Source organism: Acinonyx jubatus, chromosome D1, assembly GCF_027475565.1.
Source record: "Acinonyx jubatus isolate Ajub_Pintada_27869175 chromosome D1, VMU_Ajub_asm_v1.0, whole genome shotgun sequence".
NCBI lineage: Eukaryota > Metazoa > Chordata > Mammalia > Carnivora > Felidae > Acinonyx > Acinonyx jubatus.
Genome location: NC_069390.1, coordinates 44,369,407 through 44,397,064, shown reverse-complemented (window position 1 = coordinate 44,397,064; position 27,658 = coordinate 44,369,407). Strand labels below are relative to the sequence as shown.

Below are 27,658 nucleotides of genomic sequence, written 5' to 3'. Positions count from 1 at the left end.
TATGCCAGGCACTATTCTGGTGTCTGGGGATATAGAGCTGCTAACACAAAATGACAGGTTTAAAAATAAAATTAAGTGTCAACTCCAAAACTTAAGAGCCTTCCCGAAGTGACATTGCATTTTAATGTGTTTATTTTCCACTGGTTTTCCACAGATCATAGATGAAGAAGAAACACAGTTTATGAGTAATTGCCCCGTCGCGGTCACCGAAAGCACCCCACGGAGGAGGACAAGGATCCAGGTGTTCTGGATTGCGCCACCAGCAGGAACAGGCTGCGTGATTCTAAAGTAAGTAAACGAGGGATGCTTGTCACACTTCACTCTCCTTCCCTATGGTCTATCGAAGACTTCCAGGTGTGACTGCAGAAAGAACAGTGGCTTTGCTGGGGCATCAGATGAGTTGCATCATCTCTCTGCCCTTAGTTATCTTAACTGTGAAATGGGGCCAAGGGCCATCACTGATGAAATGCTATAAACACAACCATTCACCTGAATCTCCATTTTTATCTAGTTCAATGATTCTCATGGCCGCTCTCCATCTTCTCGAGATATCAATACTAGGGTTGGTTAAGGAAAATTACAAACCAGATGAGCATAATCTTTGACTTCCTCCATCTGGAATTTAATACCTACTGTCCTTAAATTGTGGTAGGCTGACCTGAGACCCAACTGTCACCTCCTTGGCCTCTGGCCCTGCTTTATAATTTTGTCTTCTTCCTCCTTCCCTCAAAATTGTCCTCTTGGGCCACTTCCTCTCTGGTCTCCTGATCCTCCCTTTGGTGAGTTACGATGCATTTTAAGAGATATTAACTTAATCAGCTGGTGGTTTTCCTTTGAAAGGTAGCATTATCTCAAACCTGTGTCTCCAAAATGGTATGCCATAGAATGATGTTCAGGGAGATGTAAATAAGTGGGCAGGAAACCAATTTCTACAGTTAAATAAGTTTGGAAAGTGCTTTATATAGATTCACTACATATATTAGCATATTTAAGGTTTTGCAAAGTCCTACTAAAACGATATCTGTTTAACTTGGTTTCACCAGCGTTTCCCAAACTTATTTGACTCCTTTTTTTCTGAGACATATATTAACATTCACGAGTGGGGCAAATGCAGCCGTAACCTATTTTGAATAGATTTTAAAACTTTATAGAGTGATCCTGAGAATTTTAGGATTTCAGGCAGGCAAATTGTCATAGGTAGACAGGGCTCCAATCCCAGCATCTAAGAAGCCATTTTCCCATCGAGGTAAGGGGCTAGGACCTCCCCAATCGTCTTCCTCTTATTTGAGTCCTCCTAGGGCCTTATTTATATATTTGGTTCATTTGTCTACACTTCTGGCAGGTGGACATTTCTACAGTCTTACAACTGTGGTTAATTCCAGCCCACCTCTGAGGAGTGGCTGGTAAGGAGGTGTTCCAACTAGACAGTCCAGCCCCTATATCTCCTGGACTCAGCTGTGCCTGGTTTACGGAAAATAAGCCTACAGAGGTCTCTGGAAGCCTCTGTCCATTGCCCAGGCCCTGCCCTGTCTTTGTCTGGCTTCCCTTTGCTGCCATCTGTCTATATATCACTTGTGTCTTACTTTAATGCAAGCTGAACATTCTTACTCATCTTCCTTGAGACGTTTGTCTCTTGGCATTAATCTATATCAGTGAATTTTTAAAAAAACACAATGAGCAGTAGGACTTTTCAAAATAAAACCTTATATACAAACCCCAGTATAGAACATGTATCTAATATCTAGTTGGAATATGGGAGAAGGCCTGTGGAAATAAAGGCCACTGAAATGAGAACAAATTGGGGCTACTTATCCAGTACTCTCTATATAGCAAGGGAGTCAGCCGCCATCACTAGCCTTTGGCAGGGATTCAGAGACTGGCAGAGGAAAGCTTTATAGGGGGAAAAAAGGGCAGACTGCTGGTGTGTTCTGAATGGAGGGTAGGGTATTAACATGGGGAAGTTGGAAGCAGGCTAACTAAAAGCAGAACATCTTATGTGATTGGTTTGGAAAGCATGTTTGGCTTTCTCTGGTTGGTCCTGAGTTGGAAATAGAGGAGGCAGTGGGGGCAAAAATTAGAGGAGCTGGTGGTCATTGACAAGTACCAAATGTCACGACAGGGGTTGTGGTTTGGCTTCCCAGGCCGGTTGCTACAGAAGTTGGGGTTAGAGTTCTAGTGTGTGGTCACATGTGACCTGACTTTTGTCCATGAGCACTTTCAGTGTCTCACTCTGGAGACTCGGTTCCCAGCGTGGCTTTTTGGTTCCCACACTCTGGCCCATGGCTGCCCGGTTACTCTGCAGAGCCTGGGGCTCTGAAGAACATTGGAAAACATGAGATTTATGTGATGAGTCTTCCTGCTCTGAAAATCCTTATCCTTCTTGTCCTCCTGGCTCTGATCTCTGGTTTTCTTTGACTTCTTGTTCTCACAAACCAGAAGTGTTTCATCTTCCTGGCAGAAGCCAGAAAGGCATCTCTTGTTTACCCGCTAACAATGAACATATGTGAACATATGTTTATCCATTAACAGTGAACAAGTGTGGCTTGTTCAGTCGCTCGTTCTTTCAGCAAATGTAACTGAGCTTCTATTCACCCACGCGTCCACGATAGATAGAAAACTGAGGTATACTCTTGGCCCTTGAAGTTCTCATGGGCCAAATGGAAGAGAGAGAAAAGGTCAGCGAGTCCTTTCTAGGTACCAGTAACTCGGCAGCACAGCTAGCACATTTTATCAGATATAATCTTCAGAACAAACTACCCTCATTTGACAGAGGAAGTCCCAGGAAATGAGGGAAGTTTCTTGAGTCACATGTCCGTTGCATTCCAAAGCCCCATGTTCTTCCTTTCTCTTGGTTTTTGTTTGTTTGTTTGTTTTTGTATGTTTGTTTGTTTGTTTGAGAGGGTATCTAGAGCAGCAAATCAAAGATATCCCGCACAGATGGGAAATCAAAATTTACCTATGTTTCCCAAAATGACTAATTAGTTGTCCCACCTCCGTTTATTGAATAGTTTGTCCTTTCCCCTAATTGTGTGAAATACTGCTTCATCAAATATAAATCTTTACACAGGTCTGTTCTGTTCTGCTGATCTTATCTATTTCTGCACAAAACCCACACCATTTTATAGCATAATTTTATTTTATGTTTTGATAGCAAGTCATTGCTCATTAATCTTCTAGTTCAAAACGTTCATGGCCATTCAAGCAGATTCATAATTCCAGACGAATTGTAGAATAAGTTTGTTTTAGTTCAATAAAACTTATATTGGGATTTTGAATGGTGTTGCATTGAATTAATAGTTTAGTGTGGGAAATGTCAGCATCCCTACAATATGTTTTCCCAGTCAGAAGTATGGAATATCCCCTACTTATTCAGATCTTTTATATCCTTCAGTAAAGTACACTGATTTTTCTTCATTGAGATTCCATTTTTTTGTGTGGCTTTCTCCTCATAGGTAGTCTTGTTGCTTTTGTGAGTGGGCTCTTTTTTTCCTGTGACACTTCCTAATCATTAATTGCCTGTGGTTAGGAGAGCCATTCATTCTCGTACCCCGAGTTTGGATTTGGACACTGTTGAACTCTCTCGATAGTTCTTATGTTGTTCTTTCATTCTTTTGGGAAATAATGAATGAGTATACCTTGTATTTCCTTTTCATGTTTTAGTTTATTATCTATCACCTCTATTAGACTACTAAATAGTGCTGTTCATGCTTATTCCTGCTTTTAATGGGGATACTATTATATGTTACTTTTAAGTATGACATGAAGTACGGGCTCCAAATTGATGCTTTAATCAAGTTGAGAAGGACTCTATCTCGCTGAGAAAGTTTCCTCCTCTTTCATGTAGGAGGCAGCATTTGGGAAACTGGCCAACTAGAGTATACTAGGATTGAGAAGGGCTCAGGTTATCAACAATGATCCTGACTTCCAAGATATTTTCACTCTAGTTGTGGTATAAAAAAAAATACATATGCAAAGGTTAGCAAGCCCCAGACAAACATGAACTGGGGACAGTAAAATGTGGTTAGAAACAAGATGAGTGAGGAATGGAATAAGGGGAGCACCAGAGTTTCCAGGAAGGGTTAGTTTCTATCTTAAAGGCTAGAGTAGGCTTTGGATAAATGCACAAGGCTATTCCGGCCCAAGGGGTGGCCCTGGTGAAATTGAGGTGAGAATCTGGAGGTGAGCATAAACACGGCAGCCCGAGAGACAGACCCAGTGAGATTAGAAGGTCTTTGGGGGCCAATATCCATTGCTGAATCACGGAGGTCTTCCAGTGTCAAGATAAAGAGATTGAATTTGATTCAAGAGGAACAAGGGAGCCATTAGTGGGTATTAAATGGTGGACTGACAGGCTGGGGGGAACATTCATTAAAGAGTTAGTAAGGACATTTAAGTCTGGCAGCAAAGCTCAGGGCAGATGAAAGGGGAGATTCTGACTTGGTTGCAGAACACTTGCTTGCAAAAGGAACATTTGTGTTGCAGTGTTTGGTTAATATTCCTGGTAGAATAAGCTGCAGAGTTTGCTAAATGTCTGTAGATGACAGCTCGGAAGGCTGCTTGGTTACTAGTGTTCCTTTGCCCAGGAGGGCAGGAAGGGAAGCACACAGCAATTATGACTTTCCTTTTGGCACAAACCTGACACCATTTCCATTTTCCATTTGGATGCAAAGATTTGAGCATTTCTAAATTACAGGCTTTCCAGGCAGACCTCCTTATAGCCTTCTCCCTACAAATGACCCAGCACTTAAAGTTGCCCTGGCAGGCCATCATGCTGCCGGAATGCTGTAAACATTATAGCGAAGGAGCAACTGATTGAAAGAAAAGACCCCCTGTGAACAGAACAGATGTGTGCAGACCCCACCAGAGGGAAATCTTGTCCCCTTAAATCTGACGAAAATTTTGTCCCCTGAAGTGATCCTCTCTTTTCGTATGTTTGTAACCTTTATTACATGCACTTATAATTGGATTTCTGACACCCATTCATAACTTTTGGGGAGGGTCCGAGATGTGGGTCCTCTTGCTCCTGGGGAGATAGTTACTTGATGAACCATTTGGGGAATTCAGCCTTTTGAAACAATACAGGTAGTTAGTACTCAATAGGCAAGAGCCAAGCCCTGTTCTAGGTGCGTTACAAATACGTATGTAGTCCTCACAGCCATCCTATGGACCAGATACTACCAGAGGAAGCCGACGCACAGGAGAGAGTAAATAACTTGCCCACCGTCACAGGGTACGTGACAGAGCTGGGATTTAAACAGAAGATCTTGGCTCCAGAGTCTGTGATCGGAACTCTACCCTCTAAGATTTGTGCTACTGGATCAAGCTCATCTCCAAAACCATTAGTTGCCAAATCTGCCTCTTCTGCCTACCGTGTGCTTCATATTCATTGCCTTATCCACAGACTCTTCTCACCACAGTATTACAGGAACCACCTAACTGCTCACTATGGTTCCTTGCCCTCCTCTCCTTCCTCTGGGATAAGTCTTGCTGTCCTCGTATACAGCTGAGTCATATCACGTACCTACCAAAGCTGAACGGGGCTCTCTATCACCTACAAGATATAGTCCAGAATTTTAATCAGAGCGTTTAAGTCTCCCCATGTCCTTTACCAGAGTCCCTGACCAGCCTCTTCCTGCACTTCCATGAACCCCGTGCTCCAGCCATTCCCGTCTGCCCATTCTCTTGGTAACATTTATTGAGCACCTCCTGTGTGTAGGCTCGAAGGACTCAGAGGCCGTCTTTGAGCAGGTCACAGTCCTAGGAGTGAAACACAAAACAAATCAGGTTCACAATCTTTAATCTGCAGTTTTGAAAGCTAAAAATCTCTAAACTCCCAAAGAGTTTTTTTTTTTAACTCCCTTTAGGGCCCGCACCTGTCCTGAACTGACTTGAAGTTGTTTATAGTCTTTTAGTGTAAATATCAATGAGTTGGATATCCACACCCTGATAGGAATGTTACAAGATATATGGAATTTGAATTGCATTGTCTTTCTGAAATCCAAAAATATTCCGAATTCTGAAATACACTTGGCCTTGGGGGTGTCAGATAAGGGAGCTTTGCCCTGTCGATACAGTCTACGGTGGGAAGTTTAGTAACGAAAGTACCACTCCAAGTGCACAGAGGAGGTAGCCCTGTGGCAGGACTGGGTTACACATAAATGTTAAAGAGAAGCAACACATTGCTTGCCAGTGAAATAACCTATTTCCGGATCTGAGAACTTATTCAGTGTTACCCATTGCCAGAGAATAAAGTCAAAATACCTTAGCATAGTGTCCAAGGCCCTTCGTGACTTGTTTCAGTCACCTTTACAGACTCATTTCTATGTGCTTCTCCTCTCCACAGGAGACTGAGCCTCATGGAGGGATCTATTTTACTCCTTTCTGTGGCCCTAGTGCAGGAGTTGGCAAATCACAGCCCGTAGGTCAAATCCAGCCCCCTGCCTGTTTTTGTGAATAAAGATTTATTGGAACACAGCCATGTTCATCCATTTACGTATTGTTGAGGGCTGTTTCATGCTACTGCAACAGAATTGAGAAGGTGCGACAGCCAAATATTTTTTCTCTGGCGCTTTATAGAAGAAGTGTACTGACCCCTGCTCTAATGCATACCCCCAGTGCTAACAACTTAGTAACAGTTGATTCCTGTCCCAGGTCCTCCTAAAAGCCCAGCTGAGACAAAGGCTTTTTTTGCGGGTAGTTTATTTGGAAAGTGATCCCAAGAGGCAGGGGAGAGGGACGGTAGGGAAGGCATGATTCAGTCAAGTGTTATTAACTTGGCCATCAGTGTAGGCAACTGGTACTTGATCCCACCGGGACCTTTGTGAAGCCTCGTGACGCATGTCTCAGAACAGTGTGCCCAAGGATAGTGGGGAAAGCCATTATCCATTGGCTTCCATCTTCCATTGGTCAAGGTTGGCCCCACAAGCATTAACTCCCTCACGCACTTCTGGGTTGCGCACATGTTAGAATTAATCAGACTCCGAACACATACTGCAGCACCAGAGAAGCTCTGGGACAGGAATCAAGAGATGTACCACGCAGACGAAGTGTGCATCCCGCAATTACAGTAAGGCAGAGCTGGTCACCACCATGATGGTCATTGGGATCAGAGTTGGGACAGGAGGGACGTGAAGAGGCAGGCATACACAGGTGTCCGATGCATCGATTAGTGTACCTGACAATGTGAGTAGCTTATATCCCTCACCAAGCACTGGGTGTGCAGTGTGCCTTATCTCACTTAATTCTCCTAAAAGCCTATTTCTCTTTTCTCTGTAGGGCTTTCCCATTTTGTTGATGAGAGAGCCAAGGTTTAGAGAGTTTACATCCGGAGTAATAAAGCAGTTGGGTGATGAAGGGGGGACTTAAACCCACTTCCGTGCGACACCAAAATCTTTGTTGTTAACTAAACACCACTGAACTACCCTGAGTTTGATCACTCTCCATCTCCCCTCCGCCTTTTGCCTCAGTTGGTCTATGAGGTCTGTGAGTGCAGAGCCCCTCCTGTAAACCAGGGGGTAGAGGATTGTCTGTTGGGGGGGGGGTGGTTTGAGGCAGGGGAAAGATGTTGTTCCCAAGGGAGGAAACTAATTGCCATTTATAAAATGGAAACAAACCCTGAGATCTGGCAAGAGGAAGGCTTATTCGTGGGAAGAGAGGCTGGGTCTTAAGGAGGAATTAGCGAACGCTCATAATACTTTGGAACTTCACAGAGCTCACCAAACCTTTTTATCTTGGAAGGAAATAACAGAGGAAACCCACATGAGATGACTGTGTATGATTTAGAGGAAGCTGGCAGCGTTAGGAGGATCTGGGGTGCAGCTTCCCCCACAGTTTTTCTGGCATTAGGTATTGAAAAGAACCACAGGCTCCTTTGTTGTGAGTCAGGGTGGCTCTCCCATGAGGCTGGCCAGGACCTCAGCCATGCCATCTGGGGGAGGAAGCAAGGAGTGGACAGAAGGGAGCTGGGAAGCCCTGAGCCTGTTGAAGTGGCTAGTTCTGGGAGAACACTTGGAAAGACCAAGGCCATGCCTGAAAGGGCAACATGTGCTTGGCCTAGGAAGATTTAGATGCCCCGAGACCTACCATCCGACTGGTAGAATCCAGATGCCAGGAGTTCCTGCGAGGCCAGCAGTGGCATGGTTCCAGGGGAGCAGTGCAATGCCAGCAGAGTTTCATTCAGCAGCCGGAGTCCCAGGTGCAGGATCCAGCCCCCGGGGGAGGAACTGGCATGCAGTAAATAGGAAGTGTGGGCTGCTGAGCTTGGGTGCAAGCACTATTCCACAGAATGTGCCTACACTATGAGGGGCCCGGGGGGGGTGAGAGTCCCGTCTGCCTCTGTCGTGCACCAGGGCCCAGGGCCCCACAGCAAGACCACTTCCAGTCCTTCCCCACTGATAGAGCAGCAGCTTCTGGTACGTTCCCTACCCTGGTCGTGGTGGGCTCAATGCACGGTGTTTTGACCCTGTGGACATTTTTAAAAATTAAGATTAAATTCACATAACATGAAATTAACCATTTTATTTTTAAAAAATTTTTTTAATGTTTATTTATTTTGAAGGAGAGAGAGAGCATGAGTGGGGGGGGGGAGCAGAGAGAGAGAGAGAGAGAGAGAGAGGGAGAGACACAGAATCGGAAGCGGGTTCCAGGCTCTGAGCTGTCAGCACACAGCCTGACGCGGGGCTCAAACTCACAAACCGTGAGATCACGACCTGAGCTGAAGTCGGACGCTTAACCGACTGAGCCACCCCAGCGCCCCAACCATTTTATTTTTTTAATGTTTATTTATTTATTTTGAGAGAGAGTGTGTGTGTGTGTGTGTGTGTGTGTGTGTGTGTGTGTAAGCAGGGGAGGGACAGAGAGAGGGAGGGAGAGAGAGAATCCCAAGCAGGCTCCTTGCTGTGAGTGCAGAGCCAGACCTAGGGCTCCATCCCGTGACCCTGGGGTCATGACCTGAGCCAAAATCATGAGTCCGACAATCAACTGACTGAGCCACCCAGGCACCCCTAAAAATAACCACTTTTTTAAATTAAAGTTTTGTCTTTGTTTTTTTAATTTATTTTTATTCTGAGAGAGAGAGAGACAGAGACAGAGACAGAGAATGAGAGAGCACCCGCAAGAGTGGAGGAGGGGCAGAGAGAGATGGAGATAGAATCCCAAGGAGGCTCTGCACAGACAGGGACAGTACAGAGCCTGACATGGGGCTGGAACCCACGAACCAAATTGAGATCATGACCTGAGCTGAAATCAAGGGTCAGATGCTGAACCGACGGATCCACCCAGGCGCCCCTAAAATTAAACATCTTAAAGCCACCAGTTCAGTGGCATTTAGTACACAATGTTGTGCAACCTCCACTCCTGTCTGGTTCCACAGCATTTCTACTGGTCCAGAGTAAACCCCTCACCCATTAAGCAGCTTCTCCCGATTCTCCTGCCCACAGCCCCTGGCTACCACCAATCTGCCTTTGCTGATTGATATTTCGTACAGTATGTGGCCTTTTGCGTCTGGCTTTTTCCACTGAGCGAAGTGTTTTTGAGGTTCATCCATATCGCAGCATGTATTGGCAGTTCGTTCCTTTAAATATCTGTGTAATGTCCCATTAAATGTGTCTACCCCAATTTGTTTATCCCTGTGGACATTTTTGACATGAAATAATCAAAGGGTAAAAATAGAAACATTTGGGCAATGGTGAAAAAGTACACCACGGTATCACACCCGCATGTATGTAGTCTCTAGATGTCTTGCTCCACTGCTGAGCCTCACCCCATCCTTGGGAAGGACGGTGAGGACTCTGGGATAAGGGTAGAAAGGGACAAAGAAATGGTTGCATGCCTCCTTTGTCTTTCGGGATCACGAAGAAAGGGTGAAAAAGGTGAACATATTTTACCCTGTCGCCAACATGGCTTGCTTAGATCTTTTGCACCCAGTATGGGACTGAAGTGTAAGCAAGTCATGTGTACCTGGGTGTTCGTTACTGGAACCGGAAGAAGCAGGGGCTGGAGCCCTCTGATGATGCAGACAATGCTGAAGGACAAGCCAGTGTCCTTGGTGCCAGAGAAGAAGACAGTCCTCCCCCAGAGGCCCACAGCACCATCACCATTCACTTTCAACTGACAGGTAGAGAATTGTCTCCGAATCCTTAGCCTCCCTGCAAGCCTGCTTGCCACAGACAACACTCAACCTAAAGCCGATGAAGAAATGAGATGATATAAGAAGAAAGAACGTCCCCTGCTCCTTCCACGATTGATTATTACAAGCTGATTTCAGCTCCATTTTTCCTTGGGCATTTCCCTAAGATTTCACATTTAACAGCCCCTGGAAGCCAGGAAAATAGGAGAAAAAGCTCCTTTATATCCGAGTTCTATGCTATTCAGAAATGAAAATCTTGTTAATTTAGAGTTTGACAGCTGTGGTACATTTGTAAGTCCAGGGCAGCTGTCATCAGTACTCCGGCTTATTTTTCAAACAGATGTTTAATTTGACTTTAGTGCTATTGCCAATTTTGTAGGGGAAAAAGAGGGGGAAGCAGAAACAGAAATAATCATTATATTCATCATTTGGTTTCCTTTCAAAACATAAATCGGCATGATTAACGATGACATCAGAATTGCTCTAATTACAGTTTTGGGTGCAGGACTGGTTAGCTCTCCTCTCCTACGTGGTCCAAGGTCCTTTTCCCCACCCCACCCCACCCCCAAAGTCAGAGGCTGTTTTGTGATAATTACACCCAGACTCTGAAAAAAGTCCCAGCTACCCAAAAAAGCCTTCCAGAATTCAGGAAAAAAGTGGAGAGTGGTGAATGATGGGTGACGGGGCCACAACCCCAGATGAAAGCCGCGGGGCTGAGTCTTGTCTTGCGGCCGTGGAATCAGGAAACCTGCGAGAGCAAAGAGAGCCCTCAGAATGGCAGCTAGGGTCTCCCACTCACTCTTTTCATATCTACCGTGCTTATGTGGCTCAGGCAGCTGGGTTCATGCACGCTCACAGTGTGCAAATCGGTCTCAATGTATAAAATTAAACACATCTGTGGCTCCACGTAGAAATCTGATGAGTCAGAATGTACTTGAATAGGCCCCGCTGTTCTCGTCCACGTTGCTTGGAGGAATCTTCCTTCACACCAGCTGTGTTGCTAGGTAAACCTATTTCCCGGATCTGATTTCTCTGCCGCCGCTTTTTTGTGTTTGGCTTTCAGTGGTCTCAATTTGGCTTTGACTTACTTCGTACCTATCATGTGCTCAGTCACCGCCCTCAGCCCCTCTTTGACGATGCCTCTGTAGCGGGGACACTCTGCACAATCACACACTGCATATCTTTTGACATTGAGAGGGAAGACACCTTGCCTTCTTCCTCAGTCAATCACCGTGACATGTGCTATGCCAAAGAATCCACCGCAAGAAAAAATTTGGCAGACGTCCTGAATCCCAGCTCTGAAGTCATGGTTTGAAAGAAGAATCATCCGCAGCCTCATCCAACTAGTGCTGGAAATAACAGGACGCTCTAAACAGAACCAAGATGAGGGTTCTAAGGGCCAGTCTGCCTTCTCCAAGGGGAGCCCCACATCTTTTTAAATGGGAAGTTTTGTTTGCAGATTATTAATCAGGAACTAATTCTTCCTTAACTACCGATTTACCAAGCTTCTGCCGTGTCAACCAACCACCCAAGAATTATGGAGAATATTTAGGGAATTGCTACATGTATCACAAACTCCTGGCTGTTGCTTGCCACCCCACCCATCTACCTAGAGCTAGACTGTGGGTCCATTCCTCAGGCTATTCTCCCCAACTTTGCTCCACGCTTGGAGCCCCATGGCTTAATACTCCACATCACAGCTAAGGCCCAGCAAGAATGGTCAATAAGATGTTGTTGAAAGCTTAGAGAGTGCCAGAAGGGAACTACAACACAGAGAAATTATATAACTTGCTTCTAGATTTTGGCTGCTCTTTGGGTCCAGAAGTCCAAGTTCATCCTTGGCCTGGATAGCGGGGGGTTCCTTGCTCCTCATGGTTGGTGAACATCAAGCTCTCTGCCTATCCTTGGTGGCCAGGGAAGACTTCCCCCACAAAAGGATGTCTTTTTACAAATCCCATTTGCCCCAAATTCTAGACCCAACTCCTCTCTGGACTGGTTTGTTCAGCATTATAGATACAAAGGTGGAGTCACAGGGGCACCTGGGTGGCTCAGTAGATTGTCTGACTCTTCGTTTCCGCTCAGGTCGTGCTCTCATGGTTCCGCGTTGGGCTCTGCGCTGACAGCACGGAGACTGCTTGGGATTCCCTCTCTGCCCCTCCCCCATTCATGCTTTCTCTTTCTCAAAAATAAATAAATAAACTTAAAAAAAAAGGTGGAGTCACAGCTCAGGAGACTTGAGATCGAATTCTGGTTCCACCACTTACTAATGACATTGGGCAAATCGTTTTATTTCTTTTAATTTTTTTTAATTTTTAATTTTTTTTTAACGTTTATTTATTTTTGAGACAGAGACAGAGCATGAATGGGGGAGGGTCAGAGAGAGAGGGAGACACAGAATCTGAAACAGGCTCCAGGTTCTGAGCGGTCAGCACAGAGCCCGACGCGGGGCTCGAACTCACAGACCGTGAGATCATGACCTGAGCCAAAGTTAGACGCTTAACCGACTGAGCTACCCAGGCGCCCTTAGGCAAATCGTTTTAAACTCCCAGCGCCTCAGATACCTCTGTTGTCAAGTAGGGATAATCCTAGTACCTGCCTCATAGGATTGCTGTAAGGGTTAAAGTGTTTAGAACAGCGTCTGGTATAGAATAAGCTCCATAAACGGCAACACGATTAATTTTGTTGTTATTATTATTGTTCTACATTTGCAATAAAATGAGGAACTCACATACATGTTTCTAAGACAAAAAAAGTGGTTCCTCCCTAGAAGCGAATTCCAGTGTGGGGCACTTAGGACAAAACCTGTACAGTTTTTGAAACATGGTTTAAAGCTTTAAGCACTGTTGAGTTTCAGTCTCTCTGGGTCTCCTTTCCTTTGGTTCATTTGCCCCTTGCCAATTCCCATACAGAATATGAAGCGGTGTTAAGGAAAACATAAAACAAAACAGTCACATTAGATTTAAAACGTCAAGACCAGGGAAAATAAAAACTAAAATCTAACATCAGGACGAGAGGAAGACCAGGTGCAAATATACACAGGCTGTAATCATTCAACTCTTCCCCTAGAGTTGTAAGAGTAACCGATTGCAATGCATTAAATAAAATGGAAAACTAGAGGCTGTCTGATATAAACAAGTACATATGCTGCCTAAATGAATGAATGAACAAATAAATAAATTTGCAAAGTTTGATAAGGAACAGGATGTTTATATAACCTCAAAGCCTCTGCCCTCAAAATACTTAATAACTGCCAAGAGAAAAACAGGGGCTTCAGAGTGGAGAAGTCTGGCAGACATCAGTGATGGGACAAATCTGAATTTAAAATCATGAGCCGCCTGATGGGATGCAATGAGAAGAACACAGCATCACTTCTATGATATTCCTGCTAAAGACGCATAACCTGAATCTAATCCTGAGGAAACATCAGACAAGCTCAACCATTTTATAGAATTACCTGACATGTAATCGTCAAAAGTTTCAAAGTCATAAAAGTCAAGGAAAGACTGAGGAACTGTTCTAGACATAAAAATCTAAGTGCAATGCTGTGATTCTAAATGAGATGTTTTGGCAATACAGGGATAACTTAAGTCAAAATTTGAACGGGGTTTGAGGATTGAATGTATTAATGTTAATTTCCTGTATCTGGTGACTGTGTGTGGTTTCACAGGAGAAGAGCTTTGTTTGCAAGAAATACACAATAAAGTACTCAAGGTGATTGGATATCATTCAACCACCTGCTCACAGGTGCTTCAGAGGAAAACAAGTTCTTTGCGCTGTTCTTGTAAACTTTCTTTAAGGTTGAAATGGTTTTGAATTTAACAGACCCAGCACAAAGGCAGGGGGTGGTGGGGTAGAAGGGAAAAAAGGAAAGGTGCATTTGCATTTTCCCTTTTGTATTTTTCCCTTTCCTCCCTGGTTTCCTCCTCTCAGAAGGTTAGGCTGAGATGTAGATGAGTGCACGCTGGGCTCAGTCCAGAAGATAGGCAAGGACTTGCCAGGCCTGATCGTTGGGCTGATAAATGTGTCCGCTCCTAGATTCCTTCCAGTGGCACCATCGGTCTGTACCGGGCACCGTGCCCAACACGGAGGATGCAGAGATGAGGAGGGCGTGGCCTCCTGGAAACTCTCGGTGGCAGGAACAGGCCAGTCTGTGGGTAGCAACTACATGGTGTAGAAGGGGTCACGCTGGGAAGAGCACAGAGCTGGGGTGAGTGGGCACCCAGTCTAGTCTGGGGTGATGCAGAAGGTCCAGAGAGCACAGTTTGTGAGCTGACAGACGACAAGGCAGTAGGGGAGAGAAGGGGATGAAACAGAGTGTGGGATTGTCCCCAGCCTAGAGAAAGCACGGAACGTTTGAGGACCTACATTGTGGCTCCTGATGGTGGAGCAAGAAAGAGTACGGTTGGAGCGGAGGTGGCACTCAATAAATGTGACTTTTTTTTTTCCTTTACTTTTCTTCTATTTTTGATCCTTTCCTTCACCAAAACATCCCTTCTTTGAACATTCAGCTGGGTATTGCTCTAATTTTTTAATAACAGAAATAATGATAGATAAAATGTGTGCTAACATATCTTCTTATGATGAAGATAGTATTCTCCCATGTTACAGGGGGGAAACGGAGGCACAACCAGCCCAATGTCACCAGCAGAAAAGCTAGGATTTGAACCCCAGACAGCCCAACTCCACAGCCCAAGCTTTTGCTCTGACACGATGAATGGGTAGATTGTTCGTTAATGAGGCTGATTGCTCATGAGGATTACTTGTCTTTTATAAAGAGGCTTGTCTTTTTTTTTTTAATTTTTAGTTAAATTCCAGTTCACATACAGTGTAATATTAGTTTCAGGTGTAGAATTTAGTGATGTGTCACTTACATACAACACCCACTTCTCATCACAAGTGCCCTCCTTAATCTGCATCACCCATTTAACCCATTTCCCCCCCCCACACCCCTGCCCACCTCCCCTCTAGCAACCGTCAGTATGTCCTCCATAGTTAAGAGTCTGTTTCCTGGTTTACCTCTCTTTTTTTTTCCCCCATGTCCACCAGCTTTGTTTCTTTTTTTTTTTTTTTAATGTTTATTTTTTGAGAGACAGAGAGAGAAAACAAGCAGGGGAAGGGCAGAGAGAGGGAGACAGAGAACCCCAAACAGGCTTCCTTTTGTCAGTGCAGAGCCTGGCACTGGGCTTGATCCCAGAAACTGTGGGATCATAACCTGAGCTGAAATCAAGAGTCAGGCATTTAACTGACTGAGCCACCCAGACACCCCTTATCTGTTTCATTTTCTAGATGAGGATTGCCTTTTATATCTAGGTCTCTAACTATAGGGGCGAATGGGGGAGATGCGTGGGAAGGTGGTACATCTCACCCACTCAAGTCACTCCCCTGTCCCCCTGCTCACTGCCTCCCCTGCCTGCACTGTCAGCATCATGTGAGACCTACCATGGGTGCAGGTGAGCCTGGAGCCTGGGCTGGCCTGGGTGACGGCTGAACCCTGGGTGCCTGCAAAGCCAGGACAGCTCATAGTGGAAGAAAGAAACAAAGGGTCGCATCAAAGAAGAAAGGCTGAGGGTCAGGTCCAAAGGGTCCTCAGTGAGAAAGGCAGTCATAAGGGAGAAGCAGGGCACCACGTTGGATCATGGTGGCCAGTTCAGGATGGAAACTGTAAATAAGGCAAAGATGTAAAAGGCCCCCTTTGTATGTCTTGCTGTAGGTGGCATTGGCCTTGGCGGGAAGGGAGGTCAGTGTGTCTTTCACCACCCTCTGTCTCTCACTACTCAGCAGGACTCCATTACTCATCTCGACAGGCATTTAGTGAGCATTTACTATGTGCCAGACTTGTACTAGGCATGGGGAGGGAAGAAGAGAGAAGAAGCCCCAGGGACTGGCACCCGAATATTTATCTGAGAACCTGAAATGCCAGGCTGTCTTTGGAACAAGCCCTGCATTTCCAATTTTCCCTTTAGCCCCTGGAAGAAAGCCAGTGGCAACAGGAAGTGACAGAGTTACCGCCTGGGGGCAGGGAGAGTGCTGGAGGGAAGAGCAAGCTCCCCCCTGCATCTGCTGTCATGGCCATTTCTAAAAATGGCCTAATTCCACTCTTTGGCCATCATTACAGGTAGATTCTATTGCTAATCACATTTTTTAAGATGGTTCGTGACTGATTGCCAACGTTGCATTAGCCCAACTTTGCAGGTGGGCTCTGGGGTCAGTCAGGTCAAGGTTTGAGTCCTGGCTCTACTGGGTCTGAGCCTGTTTTCCTCCCTATAAAGTGGAGATAAGAAGCTAAGGCACAGGAAGTGTCCCTTTGTATTTTTTAAGTAGTTTACGGTTTACAGAGCACCTTCTCCATACTCTGGCAAAGTTGACATAAAATTGATATAAAGTTGACATAAAGTTGATAAAATTGATATAAAGTTGACATAAAGTTGATCATAAAATTAAGGCTCAGGGGGCACCTGGTTGCCTCAGTCAGTTAAGCATTCAACTTCGGCTCAGATCATGATCTCACAGTTCACGGGTTCAAGCCTGCTTCAGATTCTTTGTTTCCCTCTCTCTCTGTCCCACTCCTGCTCATGCTTTGTCTCTCTCTGTCTCTCTTTCTCTCTCTCTCTCTCTGTGTCTCAAAAATAAGTACACATTAAAAAACAAATTTTAAAAAAGATTAAGGCTCAGAGAGGTACTGTGATTTGAACTGGATCACACAGACCCTGAGTGTACAAGTCAGATAGGAACTTGGTCTCAACTTTTAAAACAGAAAGGATTTGCTGTGCTTTTGCACATTTTCTTTTATGAGGATCAAAATCACCGTTTCACATTGGGGACACCTATATAGACTCTCTTTGCCAGTAGTTTTAGTTCAGGGTTTTCTTATTGCATGGGAGTTGGGAGGGCCCAGTAAAGAAAGCTGTGGTTTGTGGAGTCAGCCTCATTGGGTTCCTAATCCCGGCTCACTGATTAAGAGTTATACATGGCACAGAAACAGACATTCAAATCGATGGAACAGAATAGAGAACCCAGAAATGGACCCACAAATGTATGGCCAACTAATCTTTGACAAAGCAGGAAAGAATATCCAATGGAATAAAGACAGTCTCTTCAGCAAGTGGTGCTGGGAAAACTGGACAGCGACATGCAGAAGAATGAACCTGGACCACTGTCTTATACCATACAGAAAAATTAACTCAAAATGGATGAAAGACCTAAATGTAAGACAGGAAGCCATCAAAATCCTCAAGAAGAAAGCAGGCAGAAATCTCTTTGATCTTGGCCACAGCAACTTCTTACTCAACACGTCTCCAGAGGCAAGGGAAACAAAAGCAAAAATAAAATATTGGGACCTCATCAAAATAAAAAGTTTCTGCACAGTGAAGGAAACAATCAGCAAAACTAAAAGGCAACTGAAGGAATGGGAGAAGATATTTGCAAATGACATATCAGATAAAGGGTTAGTATCCAAAATCTATAAAGAACTTACCAAACTCAACAACCAGAAAACAAATAATCCAGTGAAGAAATGGGCAAAAGGCATGAATAGACACTTCTTCAAAGAAGACATCCAGATGACCAACCGACACATGCAAAAATGCTCAACTTCACTCATCATCAGGGAAATACAAATCAAAACCACAATGAGATACCACCATACACCTGTCAGAATGGCTAACATTCTGTCTAACACTAACAACTCAGGCAACAACAGATGTTGACAAGGATGAGAAGAAAGAGAGTCTCTTTTGCACTGCTGGTGGGAATGCAAACTGGTGCAGCCATTCTAGAAAACAGGATGGAGTTTCCTCAAAAAAGTAAAAATAGAACTACTCTATGAGCCAGCAATTGCACTACTAGGTATTTACCCGAGGGATACAGGTATGCTGTTTTGAAGGGGCACATGCACCCCAATGTTTATAGCAGCACTATCAACAATAGCCAAAGTATGGAAAGAGCCCAAATGTCCATCGATGGATAAATGCATAAAGAAGATGTGGCATATATATACGGTGGAGTATTACTTGGCAATCCAAAAGAATGAAAGCTTGCCATTTGCAGCTATGTGGTTGGAACTGGAGGGTATTGTGCTAAGCGAACTTAGAGAAAGACAAATATCATATGACTTCACTCATGTGAGGGCTTTAAGATACAAAACAGATGAACACAAGGGAAGGGAAGCAAGTATAATATAAAAACAGGGAGGGGGACAAAACACAAGAGACTCTTAAATATGGAGAACAAACAGGGTTAGTGGAGGGGTTGTGGGAGGGGGGACAGGCTAAATGGGTAAGGGGCACTAAGGAGTCTACTCCTAAAATCATTGTTGCACTATATGCTAACTAACTTGGATGCAAATTAAAAAAATAAAATAATTTTTAAAAAAAGAGTTATATAAACTTGGCCAAGATACTTGGTCCCTCTGTGCCTAGGCTTCTTTCATCTGGAGAAATCATGATGGCAGGTACCTCATAGATGGGAGAATTATGCCAGTGATTTTCAGCCTTGGCTGCACATTAGAATCACCTGAGCAGCTTTTTAAAATCACCAGGGTTCTGGCACCAGCCCTGGAAATCCTGATGTCCTTCTTCTAGGGTGGAATCAGGATGTCAGTAGTTTTTGGAAGCTCTTCCAAATGATTTTAATTTTTTTTTTTAAGAGAGAGGGAGGGAGTGCACACGCATGTGTGCAAACAGGGAAGGGGCAGAAAGAGAGGGAGAGACAACCCCAAGGAGGCTCCACACTCAGTGCAGAGCCCCAACGTGGGGCTCAATCCCCTGACCTTGAGATAATGACCTGAGCCAAAGTCAGAAGTTGGACATTCAACCAACTGAGTCACCCAGGTACCCCTCCTCCAAATGATTTTAATGAGTAGCCAAGGCTGATGTTAACCAGAAAACCACAGGCTCAAAATGGTGTCACTTAGGTTAAAGCTTCAAGTCAATAAACCAAGAGTTAATACCTAACCTAACTGCAGTTTCAACCCCCAAAGAATATAACTTTTAGCCAGTCAGTCAGGAATTTTCTGGTCAGTACCAATATGGTAATCAGTCCCATGGGTGCTTTTTATCCCCCAAAGGAAGATAAAGTAATTCATCTACTAAAACCTTTTCTCCCCAAATGAAGGTGAGCTCACCTGAAATAATTCTTTTGTTTTTCTTTTTCTGTTTATGACTTCCTTATCCTTCCCTTGAAAATATTTTCCTTTCTGTAGCTTTTTGGAGCTCCCCTCTATTTGGAAGATGGGATACGGCCCATTTCGTGAATCAATTAGTAAAGCCAGATCTCTACGTTTTACTCAGTTGAATTTTTGTTATTTAACACTGAGAGCCCTTCAAGTGTATAAAATGCTTACTACAGAGTGTCTGGCACAGTAAGCACTCACTAGATGTTAGTTGTTACACAAGCTGATGACAAGGTCAAGGCCTGCGGGCTAACACTGGTAGGTACCAAGATGAGCAAGAGAAAGCCCCTGCTTTGTAAGGGTTAATTAACTCTCCGGTTGGGTAGAAAAGGCATAAATACATGATAAGTTAAATAGCAACATGAGGTTTAAAGTTGCCAGAAGAAAGGAAGATTTGGCCGAGGTGTTTTTCATACTGGTTTATTTCATTAATGCTCAACAAGATCCCTCACAGAGTAGATATTGACCCAAAGGTATAGGATAGGAAATTCAGGCATAAGCTGTAAATCATCTACTACACACCGAAGAGGTAGATCCAGGATCAAACCTGGCTAGAAAGGTCTTTCTATTACACCATGTCTTTGTCATGCTGATTTCATGCTATAAAGTAAAGTAATGAACTAGTTGGGATTAGAACTGAGAAGGTTTAAATCTCAGTCCTCATGTATGTTTGTATGTATGTGTGTATGTATGTATGTATGTATATGCCTGTCTGCTGTTCTATTTATCATTCTTTCCATTTGTCTTTCCTTCCTTCTATCCATCCATTCATTCATCCATCCAGTTTTGTAACCCAACATGGCCATAAAATAAGATTTTTAGAATAGTCAAATATTTTGGCTAATAGGCCAAACTTTTGGGTAAATTTTAATTAATTATTCATTTTCCTACATAAAGTTTAAAAAATTATCATTAAACTTCTCTCGCAGTAAATCACAGAGGAATAGGATAGCTGAGGATATGCTTTAATGATGCTAATGGTATCAGAGTGTTTAATGCAGATTAACTGCCACTCCTAAACAGGAATACAAATAGAGGAAAACAAAATTAACATGATGAAATACATTCAGAGACTATTTATTCCGTTAATTGTTAAAATTTAGGCAACAGTCAGATTGCAAGAGACTTGCAGCTGCGGCTCCAAAATAGCTGGTCCTCCCCTCAGCTGCTGCTAATTAATGCGATTTTCCTAATAACAGTTTTCTGATAGCAGGGAGACAGTAGTAAGTCAAAACAACTTCATTTTTATGCTGATGAGCCCTGACAACAACCACCAAAAGAGCGCAACAGGATCCAAATGGAGATGTTGCTCACTGCAGCCTTCCGTGCAGTATTTCTCCTGCACAGCTGACCTTCAGTGCTGGAAACTTCTCACACAGATACATGAGTGTCTGGGACAGCGTGGCAGATCACATCATCACATCAGCTATGGTTGTACTGGGTCACCATGGGATTCTGCCATGGGCTCCAGAAAGGAGCAGGAAAGTGCTCTGAACAATTATCCATGGCCTATGTCATTGACCCGTCTTCTCTTAATTTGTCTGACATTTTTTTGTTTTTTCCTCAAAAGAGAATCCAAGGAGGAGGCCAGTTTGTACCATTCAATATGCAAAAGTCCTACCAGGCAGAGTTAGCAGGAAAACAGCTGTGAAGTTGCTAGCATCCCTCATGTCCAAACCATCTCTGGTTGTCTTTGGTTCATGTATGGATCCCCAATCAATTGCAGCTAATTGATTCCCCAAAACATGTTACACAAATGATAACAATTTATTAACCAAAGAACTAGTGTGGCCTTCTTAAGGAGGGTACCAGACACATGGAAAGCCAGGATTTATTAGCTTTGTCTACTAACAATTCAGTACGATATCTTCCAAAACTGGGCCAGTGACATTAGACCTCTGGCCATGAGGGACTGGTCATCTCCAGGGCAACTTGAATGGATAAGAATCCAGTCAGCAGGAAGCTGAATTATAGATCTTCAGGACCAGCTATATCAATCCAAAGAAATATGATGCATGTCAATGCATTTGGATGCAGTGGGGTTAAATACAGTGCAAAGCATCATTACTGGAAGATCATTACCGAACATCCTTCTAGGATAAGGATTCTGCTAGTTCATTTTCTTGAACTGTATCTTCTGATATTTATATCAGAAATATCATCGACATGGAGCCATCCAGAAAAATAGGGAAATGTACATAACAACCTGATGGCACAAACTTATCCACTTGCAAACACAAAACAAAGCACTGACCATCAGGACACAGACCCTGGAACATGTTTGATCTTTGGGTTTACCACACTGTGAGGGTCCAGCTTTTAGGGACGTCCTCTGGAGATGATGGCCATCTTGTTTTACTCCTGTTCCCTGATAGAGATGAGGAAATTGAAGCCTTCCTCTCCCTCACTCTCTTCTTCTCTGTCTCCACTGGGACTTCTGTCCCTACTTTGTGGAGGTTCTAAGCATTTCTCAGGGACATATGCTCTCAAACTAAACTTCCTCATCTCTCTGAGATACACAATGTATAAATGTTGTTACAGTTCCACCTTTAGGATAGATATTTTTATTGATTTTTGGGGTTTTAATTGATTCTTTGCCTACTTGAAGAAAAAAAGATTTGCAGTACCTTGTTTAACATGGGTAAGAGGCTCCCTCTTAAGTCCCCCATCTCGAGTTAGTGAAAATTTTTTTAAATTTACCGTGTATTTTTTAAAAAAAGAATTTGTCACTTGCATTCTTCTGTGCATTAAAATGAGGTCCCATTATTTCTCTTCCACATTATTTTTCAGAAAAATAGAGCTCTTGGCTGGCTTTCTTCCTTCCTTCTCTCCGCCTTGCCTTGCCTTGCCTTGCCTTGCCTTGCCTTGCCTTTCCCTTCCTTTCCTTTCCTTTCCTTTCCCTTCCTTTCCTTTCCTTCCTTCACTTATCTCTGAAAGCATTTGCAATGAGTAAGGGTAGAAAACAGGACAAATCATGCCCAGATTTTGTGGTCTATGTGTGGTCTCATGTTGCTCTAGAGCCCTATGGGGGTCCAGTGTGACTATGTCATACTTCTGATGAGCTCATATGACATAAGAATGAGGTCAGATGCTATGAGAGTGCTGCACAGTGTTGGAAAGGAGAAACATGGGACAAATCTGGAGTGAGTCAAAAATGTAAGGCCTCTGGGTATCTTTTTTTGAAAAGTCGACTCAAAGGATGAACAGAGTGGAAGGCACAGTGCAATCAGCAATGGTCTTTTCCATAAAGAAAGCTCTGTCCCTGGTTTAACTTCCTCCTGGCAGACATACCATCATCCTGCTGATTCCCAACATTGTGAAGGGATTTTGAATTCAACCCGAATGGTTCCTTTGGAGAACAATGGTTGCCATCAGCCAAACTGCCTGGCTTGAACAAAGCAAAGCCGACTTAACTGGCCTTTATGCAGTGGGAAACATTTCGTGACTCAGACCAGTCACTGTTTGCCGTTCACCCAGCGCTCTGGGTGGCACTGCTAATACAAAGGACTTTATACGTCTTGCCAGATCATGGACATATGGTAGACACTCAACACTACATGTTGAATATAAAAGAGTTGACTTATGGGTAAAGTCAGTATATGAAAACAAATCACATCACCACACCTTCAGTGTTTTTTGCATGAAAGACACCGAGCTCAGTGCTAGAGGGACCCACAGGGTACGGCAAGGTCCCTTCCCTGAGAAAGCTCAGAATTCAGTCAGAGGCACAAAACATAAAAACACAGTAAGTTAAATGGTAATACAAGGTGTTCAAGTTTAGGCAAACATTGAGTGTCCAGTGCCCAAATGCCAAATGAACGAGGAAGATCAATGGTATTCTAGAAACCCAGAGGAGGTTGCTTCTGACAGTCCTGGTCAATGAGACTCTGAGGTGACAGTGAGATGGTGACAGATGAGGGGGGTGTGATTAGACAGAGAGCGGGTGGGAGTGCATTCTTGGCCTATCAACTAGCATGGGCAGATGCCAGGAGGAGTCGTGTGACACACATTCTGTACCCAGTGAAAAGGCAGGGTTGAGTTCAAGCAGCTAGGAAGAGTCAGGGAGAGAGTAGGGGTGGCGGGGCATGAGGTGGCTCAGACGTCAAAGGCAGCTTGCGTCCTGGTGTTCAGGATTGTGGACATTTAGCCAAGAGTTTGGATTGTGATCTATAAATGAGAGAGGTGCCTTTGTTTAGAGAGGACCTGCTATGTGCCAGACCCTGTGCTGGGGTGGAGCAGGGCAGGGTGGAGGTGGGAGATGAGATCATTAGAACCATGGCACCATGGCTGCCTAATAGTCTGTGAAAGGAGGTGATGCTGTGCTGGAGGTGACAGTTAATTCCCTGGCAGAATGTAGGTAAGTTGGGTGGGTTGACAAGGAGAGGAGACCTGTTAGGTTACTGCAGTAATTGTACAGGGAGTCACTCATTTAATTGTCCATGCGTGTCCTTCCTTCCTCGGGCGGAGAGGGAGGTAGGACTCAGGTGGGTACTAACAGGCATGAAAATCATGACTCCGAAATTTAGAGCAGTGCTTCGTGTAGAATCTCTCCCCCAGAAACAAGGCAGGTACTTACAATCTTGCATACAGTTTTTTCAGGGATTTAGGAATCTTCTGAAACCCATTCATGGACGATGAATCCCTAGCTAGGAAGCATAACCACCCTCCCCACAGTCCCTAGCCCAGCCTAGAGGAAGGAGAATCTCCCAACCCACAGGTTTGGTGCTATACACGCAGCTCCCATTTCCACAGCAGAAAATCCGGTGTGACAAGGGAGGAACGCAAAGGATGGCAGGCTGCCTGTGCATGAGGCCCTTGCTCTGTCACCTGCATTGTCTCCTTACATTTGAGAGGACAGTGCTGCCAGTCCTGGCTTACAGGAATCCACAGAAAGGGGAGGCAGCTGAGGCCATGGCAGAGAAGGACCAACTCTAGGAGGCAATGACTTGTGTCAGCCGGCCGAGCGGGAGTCTGTGATGCGGCAGCATAGCTCCTCTAGCTTAGAGGCTGGGATGGCTGTGGGATTACATCCGTGCCCTGTGCCGAGTGGCAAGGACTGCAGGGAACACCAGAGAACCCCAGGAACAGTGCTGCCCTTCTGTTTCTTGTTTTCCAGCTGCGACATGTTCTATTTTGGATCAGAGCATAGTCTGGAGAGAGAGCAGTTGAAGCCTTGGGTGCTTGGAATAAAAATTTAACCTTCATCTTTAGAGAGAAAAAAAAAAGAAAGCAAAGAGCATATATCTTAGTTGGAGATTTTATTAAATGGAATGACATTTCGTATGTGCCGTTTTCACATATCTGCTATCATTCATTTCAGACCTAATAGTGGTTCTGAAGCTTTTCAAGGTCAGGGACCTCTTTGAGAAGCAGAAGAAAACTGTGAACTCTTCACCGGAAATATGCACTTGTGCACATCACACAAAATTTCATCATCCTGAAACCTGTCTGTAGACCCCCAGATTAAAAACCCCAAGTTCAAAAAGCCTTGGTAAGATCCTCTGCTAGTTTCCAGGCACGTACTGATGAGTAAGGCATGGTCCCAGGGCTAGAGGGGCTCACAGTCCTCTGAAGGTTTATAGATGTGAAGAAGTTGGAGGGGAAAGTCAGGTAGGCACTGACCATTAGCTTGGCCATATGAGACATTATCCAGCAGAATCATGGGCTCAACAGTATTATAGAAACATGACCCCAACTGTCAGTTGTCCCTTGACTGGTAACACCCCAAGAACTGATAATCATGTTGTAAACAATATGCTAAGGCTGATTGCAAAAAAAAAAAGGAATTTTCAGGAACATAAACCCCATGTCACTGTATTCTTAAGATAAAAAGATTTTTAGCCTAAAGACGTATTGTGAGATAGTGTCTCCACCCCAGGCTCAATAATTAGATGTATATCTCTTTGCACGGTTAAGAAATGCCATAAGTTAAGCCAGAGGGAGGATTCCACAAAGGGTCAAAATATGCTGGAAAGAAAAATGTCCAGTTTAAAGCAATTCTAGGAAATAAGAAATGGTCCTGTTCACTACTCAGAATGGCCTACCTGTCAGAGCCCCCACAACTGGGAATACATCCTGCAGCCTATTTATTTTGTCCATGTGAGTTTATTGAAGATTTTTCCAACAGATGACAAATTTCCAGCCAGTGATCTAGCACATTCCCCTAAGGGTTTCCACTGTTTCCTCAGCCCCAGCTTACAGGCATGTACAGGCCTCCTCCGGAGGAAAAAGAAAAAACGTTTCACTCTCCTGTGTTTTCCTATCAAATTCCCACCCACCCTGCTTCCTTTACAGCCACGTCTGTCTCCAGCCTGGGTCATACTTGCCGGCCTGCCTGCTCTCTTTCTAGACAATGTGAACAGGTGCCTGGCCCCAGCATCCCAGGAGGGTCCCCGCAAAGAGCAGAATGTTCTCCCACCCACCAAATCCAGAATGTCTTTCTCAAAGAGTCTTCTGATCAAAACAGCCCTGTCCCCGCTCCCCCCAGAGTCCTCCAGTGGCTCCCCAGTGCCATCTCCTGGCCAGGTACGTAGGGTCGGCAGAACCTGCTGTGACTCACCTTTTGAGCCACCCTCTGTGGTGTCCATACCACTTCCCATCAGTAAGGCATGCTTTTGAGAGCAGCGTTCTCTAGGAAACTTGACTGATGATAACGTCAACAGATGGAGCGATTTTTTTTTTTTTTTTAATAACAAGAAGGCCAGAGGTAGGTGACTACTGGTATTGATTCAATAGCTAAACAATGTCAGGACCAGTGTCTCTGATTTTTCCTGGCCTTTTCCTCATGGTCACAAAATGGCTGCTTTATTTAACACATTGTGTTTGTAATCAAGGCTGAAAACAGAGGGACAGGGGCGCCTGGGTGGCTCAGTCTGTTAAGCATCTGACTAGATTTCGGCACAGGTCATGATCTCAGGGTTTGTGGGTTCTAGCCCCACATCCGGCTCCATGCTGACTGTGACGACCCTGCTTGGGATTCTTTCTCTCTCTCTCTCTCTCTCTCTCTCTCTCTCTCTCTCAATAAATAAATAAATAAATAAATAAATAAATAAATAAATAAATAAACTTAAAATAAAAAGAGGGACAGGCCAGGGTAAGTCATTAATTTTTTTCATCTGGAAAGCACAACTTTCTCAAATAGTCTCCCCTCTATCCTGTAAACCTCCGCTTCTAAAAATGAGGTCACATGCACCAATTCCCCAGCTGCAAGGGAGGCTGGGAAAGTGGGAACAAGACAGTCATGATTGGCTTGCCTGGTATGACCCCCCCAAAAAATCTGGGTTATGAAATCATGGGGGATGGAAGACATGGGTATTGAGTAGATTCTAGTACTTGTTATGCAGTATTCTGACTCATCAGACGATGTGTCTCTCTCCCTCTCTCATCAGGCTGGTAACTGTTTCGTATCACACTAGGCCTTATTCATCTTTGTATCTCCAACTCCTCACGCAGCTTTGTGGTACCTACTCTGATAAACAAAACGCCAGTGAATGAATGTCTGTCTGGTTTTAAGGCCTCTTGTATCTAAATTAGCTCTTTTGAAACATAATCCAGTTTTATCTTTTCACATCTCTCTTATGAAAATCAATTCCTCATTGTTAATTTCCCACTGGATTTGGGGAAGGTAAAATTTGCAGTACTAGGGTAATAGTATCGACAAGACATATGATAAAGATTAGGTCTGAAATTGGACAGTACTAAGAGAAAAATGGAATCGTGATAAGCTTGTTATCCCCAGGGTCATGGGGTCATTCGGAGAAGAAATAAACTGAGTGTTTAAAAATAGTTTTCTCCAGTTTTTGTTAAAATTGAAACTGTGGCTTTGTAGACATAACTTTGTTCGACGATGTGAATCAAGAGCTTGAGAAATCCAAGGATCACGATACGAGGTTGGGAATGGATCGTAGTCTTGTTAAGACCTGAACTGACCTCTCAGCCGGATTCTGATCATAGCGTCAGCTGCGTGTGCACGTGCAGCCATGTGGCGCTGACACCCCGGGTTAGGTATAGAAGGACCATGGATGATGGACCTGCCAAGGATTCTTTATTGGTGTGCATGTTAACTGCTCCAAAGTGCCCGTCCCTGGGTGCAGGCTCAGCTTCTGTGCTATCTTTCCAAGAAATTATTCTGATGGACCTCATTCCTCAGCGATAATTCCTCCAACTCCACCTCTGCTCCCACCTCATCTGAGCCAGAAATGGCCTGCTACCCCTGAGTCCCCATAGCACTTGTAGGCGATTCTCCAGTTGGGGTTCTAACATTCTGTGTTTCCTAAGAGTCATTTGAGAGTGTTCTCTCTTAGAGTGTGGCAGCTTGTGATAGGCACACAACGACATACATGTTCTGGCCCTTAATTAACCCT

The 27,658-nt window shown here is 44.3% G+C and overlaps 1 protein-coding gene across 4 annotated transcripts in view; it reads left to right on the top strand.

Moving 5' to 3' along the window:
• The window catches only part of SPON1 (spondin 1), a 257,912-nt gene that overhangs the window by 72,398 nt on the left and 157,856 nt on the right, over window positions 1–27,658 (top strand). For all 4 annotated transcript variants that reach the window (XR_008290454.1, XM_027073076.2, XM_053203462.1 and 1 more), the window contains exon 3: window positions 155–288. Coding sequence is in view for 3 of the 4 variants with exons in the window: in XM_027073076.2 (XP_026928877.1) it covers window positions 155–288 (134 nt within the window). In the remaining variant the exon portion in view is untranslated. The remainder of the gene's footprint in view (window positions 1–154; window positions 289–27,658) is intronic.